Source organism: Astatotilapia calliptera, chromosome 14, assembly GCF_964374335.1.
Source record: "Astatotilapia calliptera chromosome 14, fAstCal68.1, whole genome shotgun sequence".
NCBI classification, from domain to species: Eukaryota; Metazoa; Chordata; class Actinopteri; order Cichliformes; family Cichlidae; genus Astatotilapia; species Astatotilapia calliptera.
Window position 1 is genome coordinate 28,556,200 of NC_137435.1, and position 23,753 is coordinate 28,579,952.

Below are 23,753 nucleotides of genomic sequence, written 5' to 3' on the forward strand. Positions count from 1 at the left end.
AAGAGTGAAGAGAAAAGTGCACCTTTTTCTCTATCTATCTATCTATCTATCTATCTATCTATCTATCTATCTATCTATCTATCTATCTATCTATCTATCTATCTATCTATCTATCTATCTATCTATCTATCTATCTATTTATCTATCTATCTATCTATCTATCTATCTATCTATCTATCTATCTATCTATCTATCTATCTATCTATCTATCTATCTATCTATCTATCTATCTATCTATCTATCTATCTATCCATCCACCTCTCAGTACCTATTACTCATACTGCTCTCTTCTGCCTCTGCACTCACATCCTTATCTAACTTGGCCTCGCTGGCGTTAAGCTACTGCAGTGATGCCAGATGAACAGAAAACCATCTACTTTTTTTTTTTTTTTTTTGGAAAAGAAGCGTGGGCAGGCCACCCACCTTAAGTTTCGGATTTTATGCCGTTGCTCATAAACTAGCGAACAGTTCTTGAGTAAAAAAAAGGTTGTTTTTATGAGGCATAGGCACGAGTGGGATGAAGCAAGAAGCATAGAAAAAGGTGAGACATATGTTTATATATGCATGCTTTTTGTTGCCTGGTAAACTAAATTTACATTATATAATATTACAGGATGTCTTTGCCATCCGCAAAATAGAATAAGAAAAATGTAGTGGTCGTGATGGACGCACATGCAGCTTTTGGTTACGAAATCCCATAAAGCCTAAATGGCTTTGGTGCTTTGATGAAAGAAGGGTAATGTATTGTTATGCTGCACTTCATCTCACACTTACAGCGTCCAAACAATGATTCATAATTCTCTGAAATTCATGTTATTTATTTAAGCTTTATTTAACCAGGAAAATAGGACTCTCCTGAAATTAAAAATATCTTTTACAAGAGATTCCTGGCGAAGTAAGAAAGCAGTACAACCAGCAGAGTTGAATAAACTCAAGTTAAGTAGACTAAAATACAGGCAATAAAGAATAAAAATACAAAAACGACCAAATTTTATAAACTTCAGGGCCAATAAACCCTGAAACGTCAGTAGAACTCTTTGCCTGCTGCCTGAAACAAGGATAATACAATTCAAACATTTGCAGCCTGGAGTAACTACTTTAAAATCACCTGAAGTTTTACTGAGACCAGTTCCTTAAGTTTTTGTTGATGTTGAAATGTTAATTGGATTCTCCCTGCAGACTACCCCGACGATGAGGCATGTGTACGTCCACCTTTTAACTTTTCATGACTTATATTTTTTCAGACATGCAGCAAAAACACCGACTGCAGCTCATTACCAAACTCTGGACTGACCGAACACACCCGAACATGCCCTTATAGCTTTCTGTGTGTAGTTATATTATTAATAATGTGCCAGTCAGAAATCTGAAGAAACTGACATTAAAATATCGTTACTGCCAGATCTTTCCTGCAACCTTAAGCAACACATAGTTGGTTTTTTATCATTAAAGTAGCAAATGAGGCTAAAAACCTTCCATTTTGACCGAGGTCACAAACCTCCCTTAGTTATGGAGCTGCAGACTCAGGCTATTAAGGACATGGCGTGATGCACCGAACTTTTTCCTCCACTCCCTAGTTTTTCACTCGCCATGTGCATACTGTGGGGCCACTATGGCAGACCATTAACTGTTTTCTATCCTCTCCCATAGCTTGTATTTTCTCCTGTTTGTTGTTGGTTTTTAGGCTTTTTTTCTCTTACTTTTAAAAGTCTCTTCCTATGAAAACTGAGTTCTTTTTTCCCACCATCACCCTCTGCTTGCTCACTGTGGATCATCAGATTACTGGGACTCCCTCTTAAATATTGTATGATCTTTACCTCACAATGCAAAGCACCTTGGACTGAATTGAATTAAACTCTGACTAACATCAGCTTGCACCGTGAAAGCCTGCAAAGGTGTATCTGTTGCTGTACTTGCTTAAAGAGTTTCTGGGTAGAGGATCACTTTAAGAAAGAGTTGCAGAACAACTTCTCTATATCCTTTCTGCCTACATGAGGTGAATGATGACTCACCGCTTGTTTCTTTCTTCTGTTTTGCTCAAAGTGGTGAATGCGCCTGGAGGCAGATAAAGCCACCTCACAATTTCACTTTTCTTGTTGTACTGTGGCAAGGCCACAGACGAATTAGCTTCAGAGAGGGGTCAGTTACTGCAAAGTGGGTTTTGCAAAAGGCGAATAGATCATTTCTTCTTAACAGGCATACAATTTAAACTGACATCTCACTGGGTGAATATACCATTTCTTTACACATGAGAGCTAGAGAGCTTTAAGAAGCAGCAAACGATGTCATGTACCAAAATCTGAGGAAGCGAGAAGCAGCGTGGATTACATGCTTCTCTCTTGATCACTGGCTAATGAATCCACAGATATGAGTAAAGTCTATGGAGCCCTGGGGAGCATTTTTGTGTGCTGAATAAATCAAAGTTCTTCTCCGTTTCCTTTTTGTTCTTGTCGGGGCAGAGGTGAAGAAATAATTAAGACACAATTTTTACTTTCATGTCATATTTACAATTTTTTTTATTGGTGTGGACAGGTTTGCTGTTAAAAGCTTTGTGAAAATTAATTTATTCCTAATTAATTTAATATTTTGCTAAACTAATTAATGTTTATATGTATGAGTGGTCCAATTACAAAACTGTTGTTCACAGGCAACAAAACCCACAGTTTCTAAAACACAAGACCTGTGGCTGGTAATCAATGTAATAATGGCTCTGTTTAGTTAAAACCCAGTGAGTGACCACAGGTTACAAACTGGAGGGACAATAAGAAGAAATGTCATGTTCACTGCAGGAAAAAAATACATGTTATATTACAATAACATTATAGTTTATTTTTATTTTAAGACCATTTCTTGCAAGGCAGTCTCCCCTGATCTCTGCCTACCTTAATTTCTACATTAAATAAATTATATTAAATAAATGCCCAGAAATGAACAACAACAAAAGTTCAGCATCCCCAGGGTATCATTCAGGAGTCTCTTTACCCCACTGTAGCATCAGTCACATAAAGCTGGTTATCAACTCATTAAGTTAGCTCAGTGTTTTCCCTGCACATTAACATGAAACCTGGAAGAAAAGCCAGCAAAAATAATGAATGTGCAAGTTTACAGACTTATCAATATCATAGCTCTCTCGCAAGGACACAGGAAAATCAGATGGATTATAACAGAGTTTTTCATAAACGTAATATTTAAAAGATGGGCTTAGTTTTTATTCTTTCAGCTGTAGTCTGAGTAAATAATAAATATAAAACAGAATTTATTCTATGTGCAAATTTAATAATAAGGTCCAAGGTATTTTAGGATCACATATTCGTGCTAATAGCATCCCTGTTTTTTCCTGATGCTAACATTGGACATTATTAATAACTCTAGGCCACGACATTTCCCTGGATGGAGCTTCCAACTTAACCTGCTCCACAGCAGGTTAAGTTACCATGGCAATGTACCTGGTAAGAAGTGAACTGCCTTCATAGCACAGAAAACCCTGAAGTTATCTGGATATGATGAAATTGTGCTTCGTAGTACAGCCCTCAGTTTGGGGTTCAGAGTCAGTGTCCAAAGCACTTCAACACGAGGACAAGAGCAGCTGAGGAACAAGCCCGCAATAAGAGAACAACTATATCTCATCTCTAACCTTATTAGAGGCGAAACAATCAATTCAAATGCAAGAATGTGATTAATGAAAACCGTCCACGGCAACAGTTTTTGTGGCCTCGTAGTGTTTGGCTGCAGTCTTTGGAAGCTCTCGTGCCCGCTTGCCTTGTTTTTCGTCATATCAACATTGCCAGCTGACAAAGAACGTGTCGTGATTATCACCTTTCTGTCTGAATGAAAGGGGGGGCTCGAATGCCTACTCGTTCTCTTTGGAGTTTTGCAACTCAGCAGGGTGCCTGGACAACAAATATACAGCCTTACAGCATATTTACCTGCAGATATGTGAGAGTAGCGGACTGTGGGAATGTGAACACGCGCATGCAAGCAGAAGGAGAAAGAGCTTGTTCAATGCCCCACAGGGATCCACTTGAGATAAAATTCAGCAGCTCTGAATAATACAGTCCATTTATCAAGGAAAAAGCGCTAACCCTGACATGCGCACGCACACAACGCATATATACAGCACGCAGAGGGTTGTTGTGGAGTGAAGGTGCCCTTGTGTCCGAGGTCGTTTATCAGAATGTGTAATTCAAAGTGCCATGGCAGGCGAAGCCTGATGGTCTGAACTTCAATTTCTTCTCATTGCTTTGAACCGTACAGCATGTAATGCAACACTGCTGTGCCCCTGTAAAGTAAAACACCCTCTCTCCTCTGTCTGGATTTGCATCAGTCAGCCACAGAAAGCCCTGCTACAGGAGAAAAGCCACCACAGCAGGACAAGAAGGCAAATAAGCAAAAGCACAATCTTTTATCTTAACAATGCAGAAAAAAACGTTTGAAGCAACTTTACTTTTTAATAATATAAAGTTTCCAAACAACCATCATTAAGTAAAAATACATAAATTCAACCATGCTCCAAAATCTTCATCTGGGAGCCACAGGACTAAACAACCAAACTATGTAAAGTAGGTAGAAATACCTCAACCACATACTCTGGTTAATTCTTACTAACCAAAATTACATTATTATTAAAGTTTTAGTATGAGTAAAAGTTGATTTTGTTAGTGAAAATTGTAGAGTAAAGGTATTGTGATATTTGTAGCCACTGAAAATGTAAGTATGTAAAAGAAAACAATCACTTATATTAAATGAGAGTATAGCACTCACTACAAAGCTCAAAAATATTAGGGAACATTTGATCATCACAATATAACACAGCTAAACTTCAGGAGTGTTAATCTGTCCAGTTAGAAAGCACGAAACACTGTGAGTTCATTTCACCTGCTTTGAAGCAAATGAAACTGATAACAGGTGCAACAGAGAGGCGACAATAACACAACACCAAAAAAGTTGTTTGGTCTCGCAGCTGCTGCCCATAGATAATTTTTCTTATTATTTAAGCCTCCTGAGTGTTTTTCCTCTTCTTTTGCTTTTTCCTCGTCAGTGTTGGTAGCATGAGATCATGCCTGCAGCCCATACTGGTAGTCCAGCTCCTCCAGGATGGCACATCCATATGTAAAAAGGTGTATTTGTCTCAACAGTGTAGAAGAAATATCCGAGTTGGGCTGTTACACGTGGAGAGCTGGACAGGGCAGTTGAAGGGCAATCACCTAGCCTGAAATAACCTCCAGCAGATTACTCATGTGCATGTTTCTGACCAAACTGTCAGATACCGACTCGATGAGGGTGGCACGATGGCCTGAGGTCCTTTAGTGGGACCTGTGCTCACAGACCAGCATCGTGTAGCTCGACTGGCATTCGCCTGAGAACACCAGAACTGACAGGTCCACTACTGGCGCCCTGTTCTCTTCACAGATGAGAGCAGATTCACACTGAGCTCATGTGACAGACATGAAGAGTCTGGAGACAACGTGGTGACCACAGTGGTACCTGCAACATCATCCAGCTGTTTTGGCAGTGGGTCATCGATGGAATGGGAGGGCACGTCCTTGGAGGGTCGCACAGACCTCCATGTGTTAGCCAGCTGTAGCTTGATTACTGTTAGCAGGATTAAATCCTCACCTATTGTCACACCTTACGGTAGCGGTGGGTTCCTCCTGGTGCAGGACAATGCGCTGAATGATGGAGGCACTGATGCCATTGTCTGGCCCTGATTTGTCCCAGACCTGAATCTAATGAGAACTTCAGGGAGTTTTTACATTGGTGCACCTGACACCAACAGATAGCACCACAGACTGATCAGGAGCTAACTCATACCCTGATCCATGTCTGGAAGGAGATCCCCAAGGACACCATCCACCATCCCATCAGGAGCATTTCCAGATGCCGTCCGAAGTGCATCCAAGTCAGATCGGTTTTTAATGTTGATTTTTAACCTGTTTATTTAATTGATCAGCTTCTGGTGTGATTTAAGTGTTTTGAGCACTGCACAACTTACTGTAGTTGTGGCTCACATCATCAGGCACCTTTAATTAAAACATTTCATCAGTTCTCTTAATGACTTTTGGATTCTTTCATTTGCATTAGAGTAAAAGACTGTCAGTGCAAATTATTACAACCAAAGCAGGTAACCTTCCTCTTGGGGCTAGGCAAGGATGAATGTTTTAAGATTGCTGCAATGAAACCTACGAATGACATGACTGATACAGAATGATAGTGTGTAAACTTCAAACTGACACCTGCAAAAAGGCAATAAAAAGAAATCTGGTGTATTTTCCCTTTAGGCTATACAGTATAACACACACTACGAAGTTTGATCTGCAAACAAACTCAAACTGTCCTTGATTAAAACATCAAAGCAGAACAACACAGGCTGTACAAATGAATATCTGCTGAGTTTGATTTAATTAAACAGCTTATTATTGCTTCGTGTTTACTCTGAGCCTCGGGTTCAGTAATTCTGCTACAAGGAGGGTTTCTGTTTTTGATCATGCACAGGTTGGTGCTGCTCTGTGCACAACACAATCAAATTGAAAAATGGACGTCCATGAGAGTAAAGTTCACTGAAAAGTTTCTTTCCCAGCAGAGAGCACAGCATACACAGAATCCTAATATTTAAAGCAAACTATTGTTGTCTGGTCCAATACTGTACTTTTCCAAAACATTTACAGACAGTGAAACAAAGTCCACAGGCAATCACGCAACAAGCTCACGGAGCACCGCTGTCTACATCAGTTAATGAGCCACCAAGCTTGCCTGCTGCCTTCACCGAACGGGCAATCGATTGAGGCTGTCACCTCACTGCACATTCTCCGCCGCTGCAGCCACTGCTCATGCATGACACACCTACCTGTTATTACAGAGTCCCTCGAGGTTTGGAATCGAAATACTGCGTCGGGAATTGGAAAACCTCATGAATCCTGCTCCCCATAGTTTCAGTTGTGCCACAATCGATCAGCGCAATAAAACCGAGAGCAGAAGCTCATACGTGCTGGATATTAACTGTAAGACTGCGAGTATGTGGAACTCCACAATATTATGTACAAGACACACATAGCAAGCAAATCATCCTCCAGATGTAATTTGATCTCCATGTGGTTTCTGCTGCATGTAAACGTCCTTCTCATCATGTAAAATGATGCAGTCTCCTTATTTGTGGCACAGCTTTATATATGTCTGGATTTGTAACTGTGAGGTACATTTAATGCATTATTGCAGACTTTGCATTTAAAGTATTTAAATGAGGTATAATTTAGATGCAGGCACGCAGGCGATGAGACACGCACTCTGTGCTCTGCCATCATCTATATGAAGAGCACTTTAAAATATTCTCACTACAATGCTCGTGAGTAACTTGAGTCGTCATGTTATTCGAGGTTATCTGCCGCTGCGAGGTGACTGACAATCCACCTTCCATGCAGCGGCACACCCACACCACCTCACATGCAGTTCAGCGACACACACACACACACACACACACACACACACACACACACACACACACACACACACACACACACACACACACACACACACACACACAGGTCACTGGTCTTCTGTGACCAGTTGAGGCGATTTGTTTCAATTGCCTGATCAACAACAATGGGATCAGCGGTGTGTGTATTTGGATGAATCCGCTGAATATAAAGCTCCAGGTTCGCTGCTTACAGCCTCATGTCGCATCGGTGGTATATTATTGAGGATAAAATCAAGTCAGACAAGAAGAAATACACTCTGGAGGTTTCACACAAGGCTGAAAAGGCCACATCAGTTGCTTAAGGGTAACAGTGCTGCTTCCTCATGTCTCCTTTCAAAAGGAAAATGCTTGATATTAGTGACTTTTTGCATCAGACTCTGGCTACTGTGGATGGATTTTTTTTTTTTCAGTGATTCCTTCTACTGGTTCCAAAAGAGGATTCAAGATTAAATAAATACCTTTTTGGAGTATAAGCTAAGCTTAAAATAAAGAGATAAGACAAGCTATTTTAACTAATAGTGAAAGAGCAGTGCGTCAGTAGCTTTACCGCGAGCTCAGCTCTATGTCTTATTGTTTTGCATGTATGCAAATGAACAGTGAACACCTGGATCTGCCCACAACCACTAGATCAGACTGTATGAATACGTAAAAATGTATAAAATAGTTCACATTACGCGAGCAACAAGTAAAATGGTTTTCTTAAACTTTTGTCGTCAGATCAGATTAACACTTTTATCTCAAGGGCAGGCACGCTCACATAGAGCAAGCAGATACATGCCCAGTGCAACTAATGCAATAGTCATGTTTTAATCCCCATAAGAAAGCTTTCTCTTCCAGCGGTGAGGTCAGAGCATAGAGTCTAACCCTCGCTCCCCAAACTGACAATTATAACACCATACAATGCAAAACCCCAGTGGGCTAAACCTACTCAATTCAGCAGAACCACTTTCATGTCATTAAGGTCAAGCTATCGGGGGAGCTCGTGTATGGAGTTCTGGGACACGCACTCAAATCCCCTCACGCACACACAGAAATAATTAAAGGTTTTTTTTTTCTTCTTTAATTCAAATGGGCTTTTTTTTCTTCCACCTTAACATTCAGTGCAGAATTTTCCCCTGCTTTTAACTCGTGCCCATCATCTTTGGCTAAATGAGAAGAAAACGTGGAAACATCTGTGCAGAGAAATGAGAAAATGACAAGGATAGCGGATAACTGGGAGCTGGAGGAGAAAGGTGAATGAACACACCTGCCCAAAGTGTTGCTTCTGCACGCACTTGGTGAAAGTCACAGAGCTCGCAGACGTGTACGTAAACACTTCAGAGACTTTGGAGTGAAGCATGTTTGTGTGAGTGTAAACATCTATGAAGCCAAAATGATAATAATAATCATTTGTATTGACACACAGACACCCAGTGGAGTGGAGAGTGAGAAGAATCCACGAAAATAATTATTTTGTTAAATATCCTCCGATTCCCTGATGAACTAATCCTCACATCTGTTTCACTGGAGACTGAGGAGAGATGAGTCTGCTGCTTTTACTGCCCCACTGTCTCGCAGGCACGTACAAGCCAGCATATAACTGAATGCATTTTACTCCATTACTGTATAAACTCACAAATCTCATGCATGACAGCAGAGATACGAACACTGAGGTTCTTCTTAATCGCCCTCCACCCCTCCAGCTCCTACTTATCTGCCATCCAGAGTACTGTTAGATCCATGGTGTGACAAAAATACTTTATTGTGGACAAAACTGCACTCAAGAAAATGAATGCAAAGACTTTCTCTCCCTTTAAAATGCACATTTGTAACCTGTAGCAACTGTGACGCTTCAGGTCGTCCTCCTGCAGGGCGTTACGCTTCCTCCAGACCAAATCACACAAGGAATTACAGTACGGGTGACGACAACTAACCATTAACAAACAAAACAGGCTGTAAGGGAGGAATGCAGTTGGACAGGACTTTCAGCCATGTGACCTGAGTGCGGAAACACGTACGTGGACATCTGACGCACAAATGCATTGGCAGCGTAAAGGCAGATACACATATACCGTACCTGCAGGCAGGTGTGTACGAATGAAAGCCGCAAGAATAAAAGAAGTACGTCGCTGCAGTCAAACACACAAAAGGTAGTAATGTTTTTTACATGAAGCAACATGTGGACAAAAAGTGGATTTTTCAGACCCATGTTTAGGTGTCCAACACGTCTTTGTTCTCAGAAACACCGACACGGATAAAGCATTTCTTTATGTTTATCACCTAACCCGCGTGTGTGACACTGCACATGCACCTGCACCCCTGTGAGCATATATCTAGGTAATTGAATCTGAGCACAACATGTCAACACTGGCAGCCAATCAAACTTTCTTTCTTTTTTTCCTTTTTTTAATTTCACTCCCAACACTATGCTTGACGGGACATGTGAATATAACAGAGGGTAGCAATTTTAGATTTTATGCATCTGCGTGTCATAAATCATACAAATGCAAAATAAGGAGCAGTAGGGACGACAGGATGCAGGGGGGAGTAGGAAAGATGAAACAACACGAGGCTTGTTGAACTGGGGACGCAAGAACAAACAGCGGCAATTTAACTGTTAGCCTAAAACAAACACAGACACACAGACACACACCCACACACACGTGCAAACAAGCACACCACAAGTGAACAGAGACTACGGTGCACAGGGCTCATCTGCCATTGAAAAAAAGGCACTGTCTTTAATTTCCTACCTTTCATGTTTATAGCTGCTTTATGTTTCATCTTTCCATCCCTTATCCCCCCACCCAACCTCCCCCTCACTCACTCTCTCTCTCCCTCTCTCTCTCTCACACACACACACACACACACACACACACACACATCCAGAGAAGTAATAAAGCCTCTCAGTGACTCAATCAACAGAAAAAGAGAGAAAGCAACAGGAGCTGAAACTTACCCTCCACAGACAAAAAGTCATCATTAGCAACCCCCCCCCCCCCCCCCCCCCCCAAAAAAAAAATAAAAAAAAAATAGAGAGGGTCAAAAAAAGAGAGAGAGAGAGGGGGGACGACAGATGTTAAAGGGAGGTCAAAGAAAAGGATGATAAGATTTTATATTGGGAAAACTGGAGAGTAGGAGGAAAATGCTTAAAAAATCAGTATTGTTTATAATTGAAAGGAAGATGAAACAGAATAGAGGGCATAGGGTGCAGAGGATATTACATCCTGTTTTTCAGGCAGTGTGAGAAGAGAAGAGAAGAGAAGAGAAGAGAAGAGAAGAGAAGAGAAGAGAAGAGAAGAGAAGAGAAGAGAAGAGAAGAGAAGAGAAGAGAAGAGAAGAGAAGAGAAGAGAAGAGAAGAGAAGAGAAGAGAGCAGATCCTACCTGGAGTTGTTCAGACAGCGTGGTGGACTGTCTGGCACTCAGGGCTGGAGCTGAACTCTCGTCAGGACGCAGGAACACTTGCTGACCACGTCTGTAGGGATCAAAAACAGCAGTGAGTACCTCTGTGTGTGTCTGCGTGTTTGAGTTGTCCTTTGTGCACGCCAGCTGTCAGACTTTAAGTGATAAGCTGCTGGCAAAGGAGCATTTCCAATCCATCACACACACACTCCTAGACACAACAATTTATCTCTTCCTACATCTGAGGAGTGCAGGAATTTAAAGGTGTGTGTGAGGGAATGTAGGAGGGGAGAAAAAAGGTGAACGTGTTTGTGAAGTCCTTACAGGTCCTTTCCTTTCTTCCTCTCAAGCGCAGTCATGTCATCTCCACCTGTCGTACGCAGAGAGAGCGCCGGAGTCACACACACATTCGCGCACACGGCGAAGTACCGAAGCACACACTCGCGCTGGCAGGCTGAGACGCACACTGGCGCGCTAACTCCACGAGCTGCAAGGCATAGAGCTGAGAGTGAACACAGTCCCTCCTCCTCTCTCCTCCCACCTCTCTCTCATGCTCGCTCTCTCTCTCTCTCTCTCTTTCTATGTTCCTCCTCTGGGTCTTACCGCCTCCCTCAAACCCTCCCCATGATTCATCTCTCTACTGTCAGTATGTACGCTGAAGGGAACACTGTTATAAAGACACACATAATGGACCGACTTCAAAAAAAGAAATAGAATTACCATCTCGGTTTTGTCGTTTGCTTCTGCCAACATGTTCTTATATATAAATATATATAAGAACATATATATAGTGATGAAATGTCAGGTTAAACTGATTTTACTTGGCTTTGTTACCTGTGTTTTCTTGCTTTTTGTTGGTTTGTCAGTTCGCCGAGACAGAATAAAACTTCCTGTATTTGCTCACGAGCCAATTCTAATGGAACAAAACTGCAGGCATGCTTCAAATGTGGCTGTGGCTACAAAGAAGCGACAAATTCTAAAACATGGATGCATTCCTAACATCATCAACGTCATCAACCGAGCATCACAGAAAATCTCTACAATCATCAGCCAGTGTTTACCAAACTCAGAAATATAATCACAAGCTCACCTTCTGTATAGATTTATTTCCTATTTGCACAGCGTCATGTCACACTGAAGCTGACCTTTGACCTTTCGCCTCTGTCGCCTCTGTCAGTGCGCCCCAGGGCAGCTGTGGCTACAATGTAGCTTGCCATTGCCAGTGTGTGAATGTGTGTGTGAATGGGTGAATGACTGAATGTAGTGTAAAGCGCTTTGGGGTCCTTAGGGACTGAGTAAAGCGCTATACAAATGCAGGCCATTTACCATTTTAATTTAATCCAGTATTTTTGTTATGGTCAGAAATGTGTTTGTGCCATCCATCCATCCACAACCTTACTGGTCATCTGGCTCCATCTCACCCTGTCCCCATCATCCTCCTCTGTCGCACCAAACTTCTGCATGTCCTCCTTCACTACATCCATGAAGCTTACTCTGCAGTCTTCCTCTTTTCCTTCTGTCTGGCAACTTCATCTGTCCAACATTGCCACCGTCGCTCCTCTGCACATGTCCAAACCATCTCAGCCTTCCCTCTCTAACTTTGTCTCCAAACTGCTCGACTTAAGCTGTTCCTCTGATGTCCTCATTCTCTTCCATCCTGGTCACTCCCAATGAGCCACCTCCAGCTCTGCCCCAGTAACTGTCCAAACCGCACATCACAGCATGTCTCACCATCTTGTAAACCTTCCCTTTCACTCTTGCTGCTTCTTCTGTCTCCCATCACCCCTGACAGTTGTCTCCACCCAATTCACCCTGCCTGGACTCTCCTGTTCACCTCTCTTGTGCACTGTCCGTTGCTTTGGATGGCTGATCCCAAGTATTTAAAATTTATCTAGCTTCACTGTCTCTACCGCTTGCACCTTCACTTTTCCACCTCTCTTCCTCTTATTCACACACATGTATTCTGCCTTCCTTCTACTGATTTTCATTCCTCTTCTCTCCAGCGTATACCTCCACCTCTCCAGGCTCTCTTCCACCTGCTCCCTACTTTCTCTATACCTCTCCATTAACACTCTCAAAGCAAACATCACATCTGTAGTGATCCTCCTCAGCATGAAGCCATACTGCAGCTCAGTTATCATCATCTCAAGTCTCTAACCAAGCTTCAATATCGCTCTCCCAGTTGTTCATAAGATGACTGATCAGCATTAGTTCTCTGCAGTTACTATAGTTCTGCACGTCACCTTTGTCCTTGAATATCGGTACACTTCTCACTCCATAGGACTGTGTTACACATTCTGGTTTAAAAGTTCACCGTCCCTTTTCCTTGACATCTATGTAGACTTTAGAAACTCCCCCCCCCCCCCCCCCCCCCCCCCCAAAAAAAAAAAATAACCCCAAAACATCAGGTTATTTGTGGAACCACTTAAAATAACTTTATTTATTTGCAGATATTTGGAAATTCATGAAAATTCGTATCAGCGAAGTTAGATGTGGAAGAGCTGTTGTTGCAAAAGTAACAAGCATAGATAATTAAAATATATCTGACAACATCCTCTGGTTTTTGATAAAGTCTTATTTTGTTTTATTTAAATTTGGTTGCTGTTCTGGAACATTTAATCATATCACGTGACCTGATAAAGGAAATCTTTGTGCACAAACCTTCAGGCTACAGTTTTTATGATATAGCAACAGGAGAAGAAAAGTGAGAATGCTTTGGTGTTACTTGGGTCTCCTACCATCGCACACAGTTTCAAAGGCAATAAAAATCGATGAAGAATCATTTAAAACTCAAAAAAGACTCAATTACATCATTGGCCCTTTCATTTTTTCACACCCGCATTTATTATTGATAGAGTTTTCTTAAGTCTAAATAAAACAGAATAAAATCTTTGAAAATAAATCCTGAAAATCAAAAGCAGGAGGAACCCTAATTTATCCGAAAAAACCAGCTTAGCAGAAACACAGTCACACACCACCGGAGCTCGATGCTTTTAATCAGCCGGCAGATTTATCATGTCGGAGTCTAGAGCGATGCTGACAGCGACAGGACATTTAGCATGAAGCTGTCAAACAGACTAAAAGGAGTCTGTCCAATGCAAGTCTGTCAAACTCACAACAAACCATGGCTAGGCACGCTTACAAAGTCACATCACATGTTAGCGGATGCTCTTCTTAAGCAGTCGTATCAAGTCAACACTCTGCTGGTAATTCTTGTTATTTTTAATACATTGTAGGTATTTGTATGATAGTTTGACAACAGCTAGGCCACTTAACTGAGTACAGATTTGAAGCTATCACAGACAGACAGCCACAGTGCGGGATTACGGCGGACCGATTCAAATGAAGTAAGCAGCTTCGGTTCAAATGCTGAAAATTGGCCTGACTCGGGAAAGATAATGGTAATTGTTTGGAAAAACAATCAAAACTAAGCACTGTTGTGATGTGTTCACTGAAGGCTGAAATTGTCTGAAATAAATTCAAGAAGGTTAAGCATTCATACAAAATCACATAGAGTGTATAGCAATGGCTATTTGTCTTTGAGTAGTACTTTTGCTTTAATGCACAAGCTCATGCTGGACAAATAATCAATGGCACATGCTATTTTATGAATTTATCACTACACTAAATTTAAGAACCAAACCCAGTTGAATCCTTTTATGAATTTATTGAGTTCACAGGCAGTCAGAGGTTAAGCCCTGGCTCATGGGGTTATGTTGAGGTGAGAGTGCTCGGATATAAAATGCTCTAATATCAAACCCAGCGACTGCCTGTTTTGTAAACAGTGAAGGGTTATTCCAGTACAGCACAAGCTCAGACTGTATCGACTGTGTTGTGTTGGCTAATAGCTGCAAGACACAAAGACATAATCAGCACAGCACACAGTTCATATCATCAGCTCTGTATGGCACACACTCACAGAGGCAGGAGAGCAGGCCCTTACATATACTCAGAAACACAAGCAGAACTACAAACAAACACCTCAAAATGGGTTAGTTCAAAGCAAATTCTCCTCAAAGACTGTCTCTTCATCTGCCGTGGACTCGGTGATCTAGATTACCTTTTACACACATGCACGCACGCGCACGCACGCGCACGCACGCGCAAACACGGAAACACAATTCTCCATGTTACTGCTGCCATAGTACAGCTGAAGAGAATATTGATCTCTTGTTTCTGATTAAAACCAGGGCTGCTCAAACGCAATCAACACACAAACCCACCCCGTGAACCCACCCACTGCTCTTTCTCACACACAGACCTGTAAAACAAACACACACACAAACTCTGGCAGCCTGAATCCAATGTGAAGGGCCATAATTAGTAATCAGTGAACACGGGATCGGATGATGATCCAGCCAGTAACCGCGCTCTAATAGTTGTGTATTGTCTTTATGAATAAAACATATATGTGAATGTATGAGATTTATATAATGTTTATTAAAAAACTGTGATTGGAAGTGTGTATATGCTGAAATCCAGAGCTCGCTTTTGTCCAGACTCTCTTTGAGTGATTGAAAGCACTAAACAGTAAAGCTGCACTCAGGGGAATAGGGCTAATCTACATAATGGTGGAGATATATTAACAGCATCCTGATGCACACACACACACACACACACACACTTAGGTGTCAGTTGAATGTAAGTCTTCCTCATCCTCCACACTAGCAGCGCCCTCTCCGATGCGACTGAGCCAAACAGAGTTAAGACAATGATGTATTTATGTTTTGTTATGTTTATCTCTCTATTTAACTGTATCATTACGATGCTAATTACAGGGCAGTCTTTATGCAGTTTTATGTACATATTATAGTACCATGTGATTAAAGACTGATAACAGCCTTACAGCTGGTAGATTACAGCTATTTACAACCGTACTGACATTTCACTATTTGTTTTTCTCTGAGAATATCACTAGAATGTAAATGAAAGGATTCATTTTCAATGCAGATTTCTCCAAAATCAGCCCTCTTTTGTCTTACTTTCATTTTGGACCTCCATCAAAGCTTGAAAGGGGGGCTGTGCAACTTGACCCTTTTCTGTAAAACAATAGCGATTCCTTTTTCTAGATGGGATGTGCTCCGCTTGATGAGGAAAGTGCATTTGGAGAAGTGTTTCTACTGTGTGTGGAGCAGGTAAGGACAAAGAGAGGAATTACTTGATCATGCTCATAGTGGGAATATAAGATTGTTAGATAAGGCTGATAAAACTCAAATGGATCTGAACCACCTCACAAAGACGACTTATTGTGCACAATAGCAGTCATACCTCATGTAATGCACAATGCTTTACCTTAGCTATGCACGCAGTGCTGAAACAATCCATCATGGAACCTATTAGTAAAATGTCAGACACCCAGTTATTGATTAAAGCGACCAACCCCTGGTTGACAGTGGGTAACAAGAACCTGCTTTTAAAAGGAAGAAACACTCCTGCAAAACTAGGGTCAGACGGTGGCAGCCATCTGATGCAACCAGTGGGATGACAAACCGCAAACAGGACATATAAATAAATAACACATAAAAGTAATAAATAAATAGAGTAATAAAAGCACAAACTGCAGGATGGAGAAGGCAAGTCTGTCTACAGGAGTTAATAATAACGTTACAGTTGCACTAGGAAAAACAGCTTAGAGGCCAAGGCACCTCAAAAATTACCGAGACTTTACACAAGGAACTTCGGCAATGAAATGTCTTGACTCTTGACTCTTGACAGTGGCATTAAGCAGGAGTGAGTCTGCGAATGGTTTGTAACTGAATGCAGTAACGTTGACAACTATCTGTGATAAATCTGTGAAAATTGCAAATCTCACTCCTACACGCACAGAAATTCCTCCAAAAATAGCTATAGGCACGATCAGGCATAATATTATGACCACCTGCCTAATTTTGTGCCGGCCCCCCTTTTGCTGTCAAATTAGCGCATTTAGGCATATGCTCCACAAGACCCCAGAATGGGTGTTCTGGTATCTGGCACCAGTGGAGGTGGGGCCTCCACGGATCAGACTTGCTTGTTCAGCACATCCCACAGTTGCTTGATTAGATTGAGGAACTGGAGATTTTGGAGGCCAAGTCAACAGCTCAAACTCATTGTTGTGCTCCTCAAACTATTGCTGGACCATTTCTGCTTTGTGGCACATTATCCTGCTGAAAGAGGCCACAGCCATCAGGGAGTAGTGTTTTACAGTGTACGTGGTATGTGTCAAAGTAACAACCACATGGATGGTAGAACTTGAGGTTTCCCTGTAGAACAAAGCATCACACTGAATTTTACCTTCTTCCCATAATGCATCCTGGTGCCAGGTGATCCCCAGATAAGCAACGCTCACACATGCTCAACTGGCCACATGAAATAAAAGACAATGTGATTCATCAAACTAGTTGAAGTGCTCATTGTTGATGGTGGACAGAGGTCAGCATAGGCATCCTGATTAGTGTGCAGCTCTGCAGCCCAGTACACAACAAACTGGGATGCACTGTGTATTCACACACCTTTCTATCAGAACCAGCATGAACTTTTTCAGCAGTTTGAGCTGCAGTAGCTCGTCTTTTGGGCGCAGAGATCAGCCATCGCTCCCGACATCCATCACTGAGCCTTGGCCGCCCATGACCCTGTCGGTGGTTCACCACTGTTCATTTCTTAGATAGATACTAATCACTGCAGACTGGGAACTGCAGAGCCGCAGTTTTGGAGATGATCTGACCCAGTCATCTAGCCATTACATTTTGGCTCTTGTCAGACTTCTTTAAATCCTTACGCTTGCCCATTTTTCCTGCTTCTAACACATCAGCTTTGAAGACAAAATGTTCACTCGCTCACTGATACATCTCATCTACTTACATGTGCCATGACAACAAGATAATCAGTGTTATTCCTGTCAGAGATCATAATGCTGCACCTGATCAGTGTAGTTTTTGCAGGACAGTAATTCAACTACAAAATTATATAGGTTCATATGTATATATATAAATATATATATATATATATATATATATATATATATATATATATATATATATATATATATATACATATATATATATATATGTATATGAATTTAACCAAAATAAAACCAGTTGGCAACCACTTGAGTTGAGTCCCCTCTTCCAATGAGAGGTACTGCAGACAAACTGTGCTGATCAGTGCAAACTGACCCAGACCGGCTGCAATGTTCTGGCAATCAGTCTGCGTTTATAAATTAGACAGCAGCTATTTGCAGACTAGTAACTGCAGTCATTCGGAGTCGGACCAGACTGCCTCTCAACGTGCGACCTGTACTTGTAATCGAAACACTGAGCGTGCACGACCCCTAAACCACAACTATTTGCTATTGATCGCCACATGCTAAAATACTCAATATGATCATGAAGCACCCACCGATTTTTCTTCACTGCAAAGCCATTACAGAGCAATGTGCAAACCTTTAATCACTCTGTCTGTGGGCGTTTTTACTGGTGCGATTCCTGTACTGAAACACTGTCATCTCCCATTACGGTGAAGTTGCTCGGTTTAAAGAAATACTCCAAGTAGCGTGCGACTAACAGTTTAGAGGGAGGTGTATGTCTGAGCATGTGTGTGAAAATTACTTAAACTTATTTTTACTCATAACTAATTTCCTTAAACAAAACAAGCAGTAAAACAACAGCAGGAAGGCAACAACGACACGCCCTCCTTTGGAAAGTCACGCAGGCGATCACACATGCACTTGAGGGCGAGCTGCTCTGTTTGTATTGATAACGTGTTTCAACACTGCAGTGCCTTTGTCAACGCGAGTCTCCTCTGCGAGGCATAGCTCTGGCAAACAATGAATTTGAACGCACAAAACTGCAATAACATTGCAACCGGGATGAGGGAAAAAAGCGCAGAAAACACACATGCACATATTTCACCTTTGTACAGCATGTATTCACCACACTCCTCTGATTCAAACCCTCTTTCACTTCTCAAGATGCAGGCCTCTTTTTTTTTTTTTACACAGTTTGATCAAAGTGTCTCATAAGCAAAGGTCTTAATATGACTGTGACTGATTTTTCAAACAATGCTCGGTTCGCTTCATTTTATACACCAGTCAGTTTCGAGCCTGATGTTGTGGGAGTCATTATTTCACTGAAACGGTCACAGCACCTTACAAATCCAAAGCTCTTTGTGTGAACAGTGGAGCTGTGCGTTGTGTCACGGCCAGCAGAATCCAAACAGCATAAATAACAAACCTTTCTGACTTCTGTTCATCAAAAATCACAAAGCAAAATTTTGAGAGGTTGCTTGGTGGTTGCTATGTGAGTTAGTGCGTTGGCAACCTGAAAGGTTTATAAGCCAGTTTCCATACCAACACGCGCTGTCTCCTAACTGAGTACAGGCAGATGAGAGGATGATGAAAATGGAAAAAAAGAAAGAAAGAGGAGAGGAAAGGAGACCTTACTGCTCTATAGAAATCTCTGTATAGGCTTGTGCTGTTTGGAAATCCTACATGGTAAATGGTAAATGGCCTGTATTTATATAGCGCTTTACTAGTCCCTAAGGACCCCAAAGCGCTTTACATATCCAGTCATCCACCCATTCACGCACACATTCACACACTGGTGATGGCAAGCTACATTGTAGCCACAGCCACCCTGGGGCGCACTGACAGAGGCGAGGCTGCCGGACACTGGCGCCACCGGGCCCTCTGACCACCACCAGTAGGCAACGGGTGAAGTGTCTTGCCCAAGGACACAACGACCGAGACTGTCCAAGTCGGGGCTCGAACCGGCAACCTTCCGATTACAAGGCGAACTCCCAACTCTTGAGCCACGATCAAAAATATATAGGTCCAACAGTTAGTGTGAGGTTGGATACGTTGGAGCTCTAGGCCTAGTGTTGCAAGAGGTTTAGTTCTGGCATGATCTCCATGATGTGGAGCACAATAACCCGACCCTGTAAGAGCTAATTATGCTGTATACTTATCTGAGAAATACATTTCACCTAGCAAGTACAAGGTATATAAACAGACGAGAGCAGCTGCTTAATTGAATCATTTCTGAGTTTGCTTCTAAGCCAAACTGATTGATACTTCACTGCTGGTGAAATTGCAGGCTGTTCAGCACGTAGCCTGTGTGAAACTCAACTTCTTCCTTTGTTTCTTTCTTCTTTTCTTTCTTTCCCTCTTTAAAATGAATTTGCTCTGTAAGTAATTAAACACTCGAAACGAATCTTCAGGGTGCAATATTGAGAGCGGCTCTGCCGTGCTGCAAAACCGCCAATTTGTTGTGCATGGCATGTTGAATAATGCTAAAACTGTCAGGGAGTCGTTTTTGGACGGGAGATGGTGCAGAAGGAGACAATTTTCTCGGGCTTCCAGCAACAGACTGGACACAGACTCTGCTTTGTTCTCTGGATTTCGTTCTTTGATCAAAATGCCATGACTTCAGTGACCTTTACATGAGAGCTGGACTGACCCCAAGCCGATGTCTGACTCTGTGTCTGTAATTGTTTCTTGCACTTCTTAACTGATCCTTTGGTCCATATTAAGGTCGCTGTCACTCACGGATAATGGACAGAGGCTTCAACTGGATTTACAGCAACAACAATTGCTTCTTATTGGTGCAGGCAAAGCCAGCACTTTGGTGGGTTTAAACACTCTATGGAAGTGATGATAAATTACTAAGTGACAGTGATTTTATGTAACTAAATTTAAGAGGCACTTTGCAAGTTTTGAACTTTCTTGGAGTAGAGCCAAATCCTCCACATCATAAGGAGCCAGGTGAGGTAGTTCGGGCATCATGCCTAGGATACCTCCTGCACGCCTCCTTGGTGAGGTATTCCGGGCATGTCCTACTGGGGAAGCCCCAGGGCAGACCCAGGACTCGCTGGAGAGATTATATCTCTCGAATGGCTTGGGAGTGTCTCAGTCCCTCCAGATGAGCTAGAGGTGGTTGCTGGGGTCAGGGAAGTCTGCAGCTTTGAGAGGCTGTTGAGCCACCGCAACCTTAACCCGAAATTCTAGAACAGATGTTACATTTGTTAAACTTTCTAGGTTTCTTTTTTTTTTCCTCTGTAAAAACTCGAAGAAAATAAATTGCAGTTGAAAGCAAGCCAGTGTGTCCCAGTGTCCAAAACCCCCAAATTGCAAAAGAAAAAAAGAACATTAGTTAAAATGTCCGAGTGCCCAGGAGAAGACTTTTGTTTGTTTTGTAGGTCTAAAGATTTCCCAACTACAATTATGTACAACACACAACAAAACAGCTAATGACATTTGAGAAACTGGAATCAATGAATGCTCAGTGATTTCCACTGAATGTTTTTTGTGTGGCCCGTTGGTTTGCGCTAATTGTAACTTGGGTGGTTTTGAAGAAATCAGAAGCTGCAACAAAAGGCAGCATGCAATTGATTTAGTCTCACAGGCGATGAGCGCAGAGTGCTGGTGTTTGTAGATGTCTGTGATGTGGCTTTCTGCTCTCACCGTAAAGGGTTGTAACTGGCTTTGTTAGTAATGAATACATACATTATTTACAGGAGCCATTTATAAGATATGAGAAGAGTTTTAGGAGTGTGAAACTCCCTTTGCTGTTTCAGCTTCTCTATGTTCTCTATGTTTACTGTGCTTCAAGGGCTGTAAGGGCCGGGCTGAATAGGATCTGGACTACTGCAGAAACCTTTCCAATTACAATAAGTGTTTCCTTATTTCTGCTAAGAATTCATGTCTTCAGCTATAAATGTTAATACAGGGTTAGGCGATGTACCCGAGTCTTCAGCCGATCCGTCTATTGCTCACTGAAGCCTCATCAGAAATGGTCTCAGTGGAAGGGTGGCTGTCAAGAAGCTATTCTTAAGGAAGGGAACAGGAAGAAAAGTCCGGGATATGCTAAATTACACAAGAACTGGACTGAAAATCAGTGACAACAAGTCTTGTGGAGTAATTAATCTAAATTTGTAATCATGAGTGTGTATAGAGGAGGTCAGGCGAGAGGTACAACAGGAGTGTCTACACCCATCTAGAAAACATGGTGGAGGCTCAATGATCCCAAACACACTGCCAAAGCAGTAAAAACATACCCGGTTAGAAAAACACACAGTGGAACACAATCAGTAGTGGATTGGTCTCCCCAGAGCCCGGACCTCAACTTTACTGAAGCAGTGTGTGACATCCAAAGGAGAGCTTTGAGTGAGCTTTAAGAAGTCTGGAGAACTATTCCTGAAGACTGCTTAAAGAAATTACTCTTTAATTAGTCTCAGGTCACAGCAAAGATGGCCTTACAAGCACCTTAGAAATGTGCAAATGGTGATTTTTCCTTATATACTGTGTTTCCATGTATGTTTCCACATGTTTCAAATGCTATTTTCCATTTTCCTATTTTCCATTTTCTTAATAGAATATAAAGAAATAAGGGTGCCTCAAGACTTTTGCACAGTACTGTATATGAAAGACTATCTACACTAAAATGAAAGTTTCTAGTAATAACCTACTTGACTTTCAGAGTGGGGTTTTTTCCAGAAAGAAAGTCCCCAAGAAACAGTGTCACCATAAAACGTGGATTAAAATAGGTGTTTGTGTCAATGTTTATGTGTGTCATAGCTAACTGCTTCCTTCCTGATGTGCTGCTCAGCAGTGTTCAGGCACTCACACAGACACTCGGACTCACACACCCATTTCCTTCCTTCAGTAGTTGGTTATTGCTGCTCATGTCAGAGGTGAAGTAGTAAGCAGGGTTAGGGATTAGTGATAAAGCTCAGAGGATAGGGAAGAGGCAGAAGACAGCGAGATCAAGAAAGAAGCAAAGAGATGGAAGGAAGGCGCCAAACCTGCTAATAGGACATTCACAGTTGAGGTGGATCATCCGTGTCAGTCATATCGCCCGCGGTAATACCAGAATCAGTTAGAAGTTAGAAGATATCGCAGATGAAATACAGTTGTCTTTACATGCTTGCTGACTCGAGCTTTAAAAACATGCAGAGTGTGGTGTAAACTGCAAAGTAAGTAAATGCTGTGGAAGCTCTCCAACTGTGTGAAAATGGTCAGAGCAAGTCAAAGGAGCTTGCAAAGAAAAGCGTCTGGACTTCTTTAAGTTGCTTGAAGACGTTTCACCTCTCATCCGAGAAGCTTCTTCAGTTCTAAGGTCAAATGGTGGAGAGTCCCAGATATAAACCTAGTGGGAGTGACCCCCCACAGAGGGACAAAAGGACCCCCTGATGATCCTCTAATCGCCTGAGCCAAGGTGTGAAACTGGGTGTGGGTCCCAATCAGCCAGAGCTTCGGGTGTGTTCATTGTGAAACCTGGCCCCACCTTATCATGCGAATTCCTGAGGTCAGATGGCCCAGGATGTGAGTGGGCGTTAAGGCGTCTGGGAAGAGTTTTCTCCAAGCATGACATCCCAGTGTATTTCAGACCCAGCAACACGCTCAGACAGAAACTGGTTCACCCGAAAGACAAAACGCCAAAACACAGACTTAACAACGTGGTGTATGCTGTACAGTGCAGCGAGGAATGCCCAGACCTCTACATTGGCGAGACCAAACAGCCACTTCACAAGCGCATGGCACAACACAGAAGAGCCACCTCCACAGGACAAGACTCAGCAGTCCATCTGCATCTTAAGGATAAAGGACACTCTTTCGAGGATGCCAACGTTCACATTTTGGACAGAGAGGACAGATGGTTTGAAAGAGGAGTGAAAGAAGCCATCTATGTCCACTGTGAGCGACCATCTTTGAACAGAGGCGGGGGTTTACGACACCAACTCTCTGCCATCTATAATCCAGTTTTGAGTTCCCTTCCCAGACGCCTTAACGCCCACTCACATCCTGGGCCATCTGACCTCAGGAATTCGCATGATAAGGTGGGGCCAGGTTTCACAATGAACACACCCGAAACTCTGGCTGATTGGGACCCACGCCCAGTTTCCCACCTTGGCTCAGGCGATTAG

General features: G+C 42.2%; 1 protein-coding gene across 2 annotated transcripts in view; it reads right to left on the reverse strand.

Moving 5' to 3' along the window:
• The window catches only part of pde2a (phosphodiesterase 2A), a 169,913-nt gene that overhangs the window by 103,759 nt on the left and 42,401 nt on the right, over positions 1-23,753 (reverse strand). The window contains exons 1-2 of one of the 2 annotated variants that reach the window (XM_080288672.1): positions 11,178-11,396; positions 10,836-10,926 (exon numbers count right to left, since the gene is read on the reverse strand). In XM_080288672.1, the coding sequence (XP_080144798.1) occupies positions 10,836-10,926; positions 11,178-11,212 (126 nt within the window). In that variant the 5' untranslated portion in view covers positions 11,213-11,396. Of the gene's footprint in view, positions 1-10,835; positions 10,927-11,177; positions 11,397-23,753 lie in introns of those variants that run through there. The other variant, XM_026192065.2, reaches the window with a different exon arrangement.